A 9,480-nucleotide genomic window follows, 5' to 3' on the forward strand; every position below is an offset into this window, starting at 1 on the left:
AAAAAAACAAAAACGACTGAGTCCAAGATGGTCTGGAACTTGCTTTGTAGTTAAGAGTGATCTTGAATTCTTGTTCCTTCTGTGTCTGCCTCCCAGTGCTGGGATTACAAGACATGTACCATCAGGGCCATCTGAAAGCCTCTGAATTATTTGAGTTCTAAGGTCTACTTTTGTCTTACTCTGGGTAGGGACTTAGCATGTATTTATGCATTAGGCACTTCACGTACATCATTTTATTTGTCATTGTATGGATTTTCCTTGTGAGAATGGAATGGCTCAGAGAGGTAGAGTCAAGCAGCCAGGAATGACTAGAGGTGGGGCTGGGCCCTGATTTGTCTGATTATGATTGTTCTGCTGTAAGTCATTGCCCTTCTCAGAATAGGAGGCATTTATCCACAAACATGGAGGAGAAAGACATCAGCCTTGGATCTGCTGAGGTCCCTCAGTGCCTGTCTCCCCCCAAAACCTCTTTGTACCCACACCCCACCAAGTGTTTCTCACACTCCTTTTTTTTCTGGGTCAATCTTCTGGCCCAGTGGGAGACACATGAGAGTTTTGTTCTNAAACCCAGGGTGCCTGGAATGATCCTGCAGTGTGTCGCCTGCCTGTGGTGGGGGAACAGAATAGCTTGCTCTGCGAGTTCCTGAAGTCCCCCTCTCNCCAACTCCAGCAGGCTTGATGGGCTGCAGCTGCACAAAGCGAGGCCTGCCAAGCTCACAGCCAGAGGGCTCCCGTCAAAGGCCACATCTGACCCTTGAGCTAGGACCGTTGGCCCTCCTGTGGCAGCTTCTCTGTTCTCATTAACCTCTCTCCTGACGTGGCCCTTTCCGCTCCCCTGTCCCCAACCCCTGCTAGGTGAGGCAAACAGCCAAGCCATGGTTTCTCTGAAGATTTCTTCCCAAGTCTAAGATCACAAATAAGTGGGGTCACAGGATGGAGCCACTGCTTGCCTAAGGGCCATCCTAGGGTCTCTGTAGGCACACAGGGCTGCCGTTGTAACACAGGGACAGTGCACTGTGAGGCATGGAGCAAAAGTTCAAGGCTAGCAAGGTTTGCAGGGTGCACAGCCATGGCCTGAATGGCCTATTTGGGAGAAAGCAGCTGGCATCCTGATTAACTCAGCCCTCTCACCTCCAGTACAGGAATGTCTTCTCTNTCCAGGCTCAACAGGTTCTGCTCTTTAAGTGGCCTGGACTCTATGGAGAATATGGATAATGAGCATAGAGAGAATATCTTGTGTATTGTATGGATGCATCACCTGTCAATTAAANAGCCTACGGCCTATAGGAAAGGGTAGAACAGAAGGTGGGGCATTCGGGAGGNAGAAAGAATTCTGGGAGANAGCCAGGCACTGGCNATTCACCCAGGAAGATGTAAAGAGATGGACACATAATACCCAAGCACATGTAACCAGCCATGGGGCAGAATGTAGGTTAAAACAAATGGATTATAATAAGTTAGGATCTAGTCAGAGAAGAGCCTAGTTTAGGGCCAAGTATTTGTAAATATATTTTGAGTCTGAGTCTGATTTCTGGGAGCATGGGGCTGGGAGCAAGATCCAGGATCTAACTTCTACATTTGAGAGGCCATGGTGCTTCCCTAAGATGGCTGGGACAGCTTTGGGAGAGCAGAGGGTGTGGACCATCTTAAAGGAACAGCCACACATGGGCGACATCACTCTGGATTGCAAAAGTACCCTCACCTGTCCTCTGGTCTCCGTCTCAATTGTGCCCTCTCCTTGCCCAGCTGCCCCTAAAGGTTTGGGCCCTTACTTTGCTCTGTTGCACTTTCCCCTCATGGTTATCTGGTGTCTTCTACCTCCCGTGCTGTTGTCTGGGGAGCTCTGGCCCTTCCCCATCCTCTGCTGTTTTGTTCTGTTGCTGGCTTTTTTTTTTTTTTATCTGGAAGGGGTTCTCAGTGAGCAGAGGACAGAAGGCTTCAGACTCTCCTCTGTCCTCTGCCATCTTTCTGTTTGGTCCCCTTGCCTGTGAAGACAGAACTTGGATAAGAGGAGGGGTAACTGGTCTGCCTCTGCCGTCTTCTCTCAAGGACTATATGACAGTGATCCTATAGTTGACTCTTGGCTCACCAGGGAGCTTTGAAAAAGGTACGAGTTCTGGGTTCTCCTCCAGCCTTTGGGATTCATAGTCTCAGCTGTGGATGCCGCCTGAGGACCTGGAGTGATTCTGTGGTGTCAGCTGCCTTGGCTCCTCTAGACTCCCAGGATGTAGAGGAAGATGGGCACTTGACTAGGTCTGAGAGTGAAGAGAGAGAGAGAGAGTAGAGGGTGGGGTGTGGCTAGAGCAGGGAGGTTAGGGCAGGAATGGTTATGCTTAAGGAATTAGGGATGGGCAGGAAGAGGCTGGAGAACCTTGTGTGGGGCCAGAGGGGGCACTGGAGGTGGTTATCTGTGGAAGGAAACGGTGGGAGGTAAGAGTGTTGGAGCCTCCTGAGCCCATCTATTGCAACCCTGCAAATGGCTTAACCCTGAGCCTTGATGTTTTTCTCATTGGGATATTATTCTAGCTGTTAGATCTAAACCACAACATGCAAGGCCAGGTCAGGCAGCTGAGATAACAGTGACCGCCACACTGAGGTTAGGATGGGGGAATTTTTTGCTTCCCACTTCATCCTCTGGACCCCCGTGAGAGAAGGACTATTCTCTCTGCCTGTAAGACGCAGAGTACTGCGGAACAAAGCTACATGCTTGAAATGGCTTTTACGGTATGGACCACATTCCTTGCCATGCCTTCACCATGGGCTGCACTGCCATGAAGCCAGTAGGAGGACACAAGGCAGAGCCAAGGACTTTGCAGCCATGATTGAAAGACTGATACCCATCTCAAGGTTGAGAACATCCTCCCCTCCAAGTCTCTGTTAGTTTTCTCTGAATGCCCAGTGTATGTTCCGTCTTGAGGCATCCCTAAAAAAAAAATCCATTTAGGGAACCGAGGTGGAGAACCTAGGTGAGCAGTGGGGACAGGTTTGCCACTACCATTAGCCAGGGCCTGGGGCATGTCTGTATTCTCCCGTGGAGACTTACAAGGCCTTTTGTGCGGTTCAGCTTCCTCCTTTCCTTTGCGTAGGTATGGATGGATGCAGGCACCCAGATCTTCTTCTCCTTTGCCATCTGTCTGGGGTGCCTCACGGCCCTGGGAAGCTACAACAAGTACCACAACAATTGCTACAGGTGACTCTCCTGCCTCTTGTCAAGCTAGACCAGAGTGGACCGCACTAGCTCATGCGCCCGATCCATCTGCATCCTACCCCAATACCCCAGGGGTATGGAAAGGTCATAGAGGGTGGGCAGAGGATTGCTTTTCTAAAGGCTGGATGGCTGGGATTGGCTGGAGGACCACATGGGGGTTCCCAACCTTCCCTGGCTTCTTAAGAGGTTCATAGGTGCAAGAGAGCTATTCCAACAAGGCCAGGAATTAATTGCGAACGCCGTGCAATGATGGCTCTGTCTTGATGACTGTATCTGGCAAATGATATGCGCCCTTACATATTTTCGCCTCACTACTCCAGCCTATCTCCCAGACTTCCCTCTCTCACTTACCTGGTTCATACTCAAGAGTTTAAGCCATTTTTAATGTTATCTGAAATACAACCCAAGATTCTACTGTGTATTTCAAGATCATACCGAGATGTCATACTTGTCATTTGTGATTATCTATGTCCAGACCACATGGGCTCATACCAGAGTGACTCTTTCTNCAGAAGTATAGCCACAGTGTGTCAGGTTGGAAGTGATGGAGTGTTTACTGTTTCCCTTCTACACTGCATCCTTCCTTCAGAACCACCATGGTTATTCCACATATGAACTAGTCCGGGCGTTAAACGTGATGGAAGAGGGGTGCACGTTGAAAAGTCTAAATTCTGCCAGGGAACTTCACCCTTGGCTTCTGCAACTGTGGGAGAGGCTGTGCTCCTCAGGGCTCCTGCTAGCTCCTGGCCAGGAAGCCCAGGCTCTTGGCAGTTCTTTTCTGACCTGCTGGATGCTTCCTTCTCCCATCTGCATCCCACAGGGACTGCATCGCCCTTTGCATCCTCAACAGCAGCACCAGCTTCATGGCCGGGTTTGCTATCTTCTCCATCCTGGGCTTCATGTCTCAGGAACAGGGTGTGCCCATATCTGAGGTTGCTGAATCAGGTGAGTGATCTGGGGAGGCTGAGGACAGGTGNNCTTTTGGCAACCAGGATCCAGAGGTNACGACGGAAAGGCTTCCAATTTTGGAGTGTTTCGGATTTTCAGACTAGGGAAACCTAACTGTATGGGTCTGTACAAACATTCCTAAATAATAATAATAATAAAAAAATCTCCTAAGCATTTTCTATACAGTGCATTGGAGCAGTATCTGGCACATGCTATATGGAGAGTGTCTGGCCTATACCATGTGGTGTAAACCATGTAACANGGATATTAATACTCTCCTGGCTGTCCTAGTGTGGGAACTGTGTCCTCGGTCACAGGGTACTCTTAGCTTTTCAGAGGAAGCTTCCTATGGCTTAACCAGGCTTTGGCAGGAGAATTTGTTCTTGCCCCTTGAATCAGCTGAAGAGCAGTTATTTAACAGCAAATGGGTCAGTGGATTCTAAAAGTAATTCTAATTCACTCATTGTGGGGACAGAAAAGGCTTCTGGGTCGTCAGAGTGAATTGCAGGTCCAGACCGAATGCAGCCTTGNAGGAGCATCCTTTACTACAGTTGTTAGCACATAAAACACCGCCCTTCCCTGCTGTGGTTTTCAGCAGCCTCCCTCCCCCCACACCNTCCCCCCATTCTCTTACTTTCCTTCAGGTCAGCTTGGATTTGTTTGGCCTGCTTTTCCTGGACCTCATTCTTAACTTGAGACCCCTGCTTTGAGGCAGCACCCTTGGGTGTCCAGAGCCTTTGTTAGACCCAAGTTTCTTCATTGCTAGCATCTCTAGGTTCTCTTCTTGCCAGTGGTACTGTGGGTGGTGTCTTGGAAACTGGGAACCAAGTAGAAGCTTGGGTGGCTTGTGTCAGGATGATCAAGTTATCAGGTGGTGATAACTTTGGAGACAGTTTCTTCCAGCTGTTATTCTATGGCCCCATCCTGGGAGGCCCTGGGGTTGCAGAGCTGACTCAGGCTCAGGGCTGTACTCCTCTGCTCCCACTCTAGGCCCTGGCCTGGCATTCATCGCTTACCCTCGAGCTGTGGTGATGTTACCCTTCTCACCGTTGTGGGCCTGCTGTTTCTTCTTCATGGTCGTTCTCCTGGGACTAGATAGCCAGGTATCAGAGGCGGTTACTCCAAGTCTGAGGGATGAATAGTTGCAGAGGGCGATGGTTGAGTTTCTACCCCATGAGACCTTGAATCATCGGGGACTGGGTGGATGTCAGAGGTGGATGCCTTTCAAGGGACCCAGGAGAGCTCTCAGGGTGGGTCAGCTCATACCCAAATACAAAGATAACTGCTAGCAGGAAGGAAGCTGGAGCTGGCTGACAGGGCTTGCTGTGGGGGCTCTCTTGGCCCCACTTTCTCTTACCCTCTCATCCAGTTTGTGTGTGTAGAAAGCCTGGTGACAGCGTTGGTGGACATGTATCCCCGGGTGTTCCGTAAGAAGAACCGGAGGGAGGTCCTCATCCTTATTGTGTCTGTCATCTCGTTCTTCATCGGGCTCATCATGCTCACAGAGGTGAGAGTCTGGGAGGCCAGATGGCGACTGGGTTAGCAGCCGAACAGATAATGACACCGTCTGGGAAGAACCACAAGACAGGCCTAAGGGATTGGGGACACTGGGACTCGCTCTCTAGGAATCTCTGGTGCTTTCCCAGGAATGACCTCAGAGGGAAAGTGGCACCTTGGGGACGGGTGGTCTTCCGTCAGTGTCACACTGGAGAAGACAGGTGACAGAGCCCAACCCCTTGAGATACCCAGTGGGGAGTGTCTTGATCCCTTTTAAAAACACTGCATATACTGTCTGGAGCTTTGGGGTCTAACCCTAAATAGTCTCAGCGACAACAATAACAATACCAACTCTCAGATGGTCTCCATCTTCTATCAGAAAACACCGATTAAAAACAAGCAAACAAAAACCAAAACAAGACATAAAAACAACCTCCCCACCCCCCAAAAACCCAGCCTAAGGTTTTCTGCCTTAGTCTGCTCAGGGCTTCAGAGCGTAAAGCTCTCTTGTCTTACAGAACTGTTTGTGAGCCTCACCACCTCTGTGAGCCTGCAGGGTGATAGGGGTGATAGGGGGTCACAGGGGTCACAGGGACTGGCCCTTTTGCTTCTTCCCAAAAAATCATCTCCCGCGCAGGGCGGCATGTACGTGTTTCAGCTCTTCGACTACTATGCAGCCAGTGGCATGTGTCTTCTCTTCGTGGCCATCTTTGAGTCCCTCTGTGTGGCTTGGGTTTATGGTGAGTGGCTTCTGTCCTGGGCCCAGAGCCTAGTGTGACTCTTCCACGCCGGGACTCTCAGACCAAAGTGAGCCGTTTGCTGCTCACACATGCCTCTCCTGTCACACCTAAAGAGTCCACCCCCTGTTCTGTCTGAAGGCTTTGAACAGCCTCGGTGTTGCCCTANCCTGCTGTTGTGTGTGCCAGTGAGTCCATGGTTTCAAAAGGCAGCTGTGCCCCTTGTCTGTTTGTCCATACCCATCCTAGTCTGTCTGGCCCCATCCCACCCTCTCACAGCCTGAAACGTGTCTTCTGTCCTTTTTCCTTCTCCCTGACAGGAGCCGGCCGCTTCTACGACAACATTGAGGATATGATTGGGTACAAGCCATGGCCTCTTATCAAATATTGTTGGCTCTTTTTCACGCCAGCTGTGTGCCTGGTAACAGAACTCTCAAGGGGTAAAAGCAGGGTGCTGGGTGGAGGGGGATTGTGGGTGCAGTGGAGTGAAGGCCCACAGCTCCTTAGGCCTTGGACATCACCTTAGCTTTTCCTTCATCCTCTCACTTGATGAGAGAGGAAGATGAATTCCTCCCTTCCCTTTCTCAGAGGGATTAGCCCAGGCTCCGGTCACAGTCAGAGGAGTTGACCAATAGTACANCGTGAGGCTGACTTCCTAGGCAGGACTGGNGCACAATGCTAGGCTGCTCAGAATCCTGCCTGTGAGCACAGAAGACAGTCCCTGGAGAGCCTGACCCANGGGCCATATTAGTGCCATCTCAGNATCTCATGGGAGGGAGATTTACACCCACTTTACAGACAGANAGCCTCAAGACGTGAAATACTCAGACCAGCTAGGATGTTTCAGAGCGTTGGGACTCTTGGTGAGAGAGATGGCACACAATTAAGTCCTTACTAGAGCGACTGAGGAGAGAGACAGAGGGTGTACCCTGGACATGCTACCCAGGAATGGATTTTGAGCAGAATGTGGGTGGAGCTTGGCGACTGACTGACCTAGAAAAGCACCAGCGGCATGTTGGGAGAACAAACTCTACCAGGCAGCTGTGGGGGTGGGGTGGCCGATGGGCTCCAACACCAACCTCTTCCTCTTCCGTTTTACTGCAGGCGACCTTCCTGTTCTCCCTGATCAAATACACGCCACTGACCTACAACAAGAAGTACACGTACCCATGGTGGGGGGATGCCCTGGGGTGGCTCCTAGCTCTGTCCTCCATGATCTGCATTCCTGCCTGGAGCATCTACAAGCTGAGGACTCTCAAGGGCCCACTCAGAGAGGTAGGAGGAAAGCAGTGGGGGATGGGAACCTCACTGGATGGCAGGTGGGTTGCTATTGATGGGGGTGGGGTGGGGCGGGGGTGAGAAGCTGGAGTACAAAGGGACCACCCAGCCTGGTGTGGGTACCAGAAATCCAGAGGACGTGTATTTGGGAGTCTTAAAAAGGGACACAGGATAACTGCAAGACCCAAGCTGTGACTATGGGGTTGGCAACTGGAAGCAGGATATAGCAGAGAAGGCAGACAGACATTTGTAATGAGAGATGCTGCCAGACACCCATCCCTTCCATGACACCTGTCCTTTCAGAGACTTCGCCAGCTCGTGTGCCCGGCTGAAGACCTGCCCCGGAAGAACCAACCAGAGCCAACTGCTCCTGCGACACCGATGACATCCCTTCTCAGGCTCACAGAACTAGAGTCTAACTGCTAGGGCCAGGGCCTTTGACACACCTGTGAGCCTGGCTGTGGGGGCAGCTATAGAGGCAGAGGGGCGGAAACACCCCTCTGTGGTGGGGCAGAAAGATGAAAGGGGGTATTTGGGACTCACCTTCTGAACTGGGTACCTCCTATCTTGACGCCCCTATTCCAGGGTGGTCCACACATTGTGACGTGCCTGAATCAATAACATCCCATTGAGGCAGCTTGGGAAGCCCAGGGAGGGCTGGGGAGGCAAAAGCCTGGCTTGTTGCTGGGCCCTCTTCCTTCCATGTCATTAAATCCAACTTCCTCTCACAACTGCTTGCCAAATGCCTGGTTTCTGTCCTCTGTTCATACCTGTCCCCTGTTCATTATAACATTGTGGCTCTAGGGTCTTGCCTCTCCCTACCTCTTACCAAGTTCTTATGAGCCACATAGCAGGTGTGGTTGCTGTGGTGTGGGAGGGAAGGCAGATGATGGGACCAGGCGATGGGGCCAGGCCNTTGTCCTCCATCACACATTTGGATTGAAGGAAGGGGGCCCTCCTCTCTCCACACTTCCCTAGAGTGTCATGTATGGTTCTGTATGATCCCCACCCCCACTTGCCACCACTGTTCCGTGCTCCTCTCCTCTAACTCATCATGGTATTAAAAAAGGGAGATGGAGGAAAGGACAAAGGGATCAGGCCCTGGTTACAAAAAGAAAGAAGACAGACTAGCTGCAGTTTCTTTCTGTTCCCATGGCCCCTGCTGTGTCCCTGCTAGTCAACACTGTCCAGCTGATGTAGGGGGAGGAGCTGATGGAGGGNGATGAGTTGATGCAGGGTGAGAGAGGGTGGCCAGCCAGACCAGAGGGGCCTTACAGAAGAGGTCCTGCCCAGACTCTACCAGTAGAGGGACTCCTCAGACAGCCTTATTCTCCCTAGCAAGAGATTCAGATATGGGGTACTGTTACTTCCAGATGCGACCACAAGGGGGCGGCACTGTCATGTCCTCAGTNCCCAGTGTCAGGTTTGAGCTTCAGGGATAGACCAACCCTTAAGGTCNAGCTTTCAAGAGACTCAGGCAGGAGGCGGGCCAAGCTCTAGGATGTTACCTGGAGGTCAAAGCAAGGCCCCAGGCGTGCCTTAGCAACCAGCCTCTAAGGGGGTGGGGAGAAAGTCCAGTTGCTCTTTGTGTGCTGTGGAAGTGGATGAAGCATGACTCTCTCCCCATCTAGGGGAAGGTCTACCTGAGTCGCTGCAGGTTCACCTGGGGTCCTCTGCTGCTGCATGACATGACTAAGTGTCCTATGACTCTCTGAGCTGTTCAGGCTCCACCCCCACCCCGGGTGTTTTTTCAGCTTGTGACATGTCAGTTTCAAGGGAAATGTTTTGAAATCTTTGCCAGTTTTCCAGTCT

At 51.3% G+C, this 9,480-nt stretch overlaps 1 protein-coding gene across 1 annotated transcript in view; it reads left to right on the plus strand.

Annotated features, from left to right (window-relative positions):
- Slc6a13 (solute carrier family 6 member 13) overlaps positions 1-8,399 on the plus strand; it is a 37,666-nt gene extending 29,267 nt beyond the window's left edge. The window contains exons 6-13 of the mRNA XM_021164036.2: positions 3,087-3,190; positions 4,029-4,153; positions 5,147-5,259; positions 5,526-5,663; positions 6,291-6,393; positions 6,711-6,811; positions 7,495-7,665; positions 7,972-8,399. Coding sequence (XP_021019695.1) covers positions 3,087-3,190; positions 4,029-4,153; positions 5,147-5,259; positions 5,526-5,663; positions 6,291-6,393; positions 6,711-6,811; positions 7,495-7,665; positions 7,972-8,094 — 978 coding nt within the window. The 3' untranslated portion in view covers positions 8,095-8,399. The remainder of the gene's footprint in view (positions 1-3,086; positions 3,191-4,028; positions 4,154-5,146; positions 5,260-5,525; positions 5,664-6,290; positions 6,394-6,710; positions 6,812-7,494; positions 7,666-7,971) is intronic.
- The last annotated feature ends 1,081 nt before the right edge of the window (positions 8,400-9,480 follow it).

This window comes from Mus caroli, chromosome 6, assembly GCF_900094665.2.
Source record: "Mus caroli chromosome 6, CAROLI_EIJ_v1.1, whole genome shotgun sequence".
In the NCBI taxonomy this organism is placed as follows: Eukaryota; Metazoa; Chordata; class Mammalia; order Rodentia; family Muridae; genus Mus; species Mus caroli.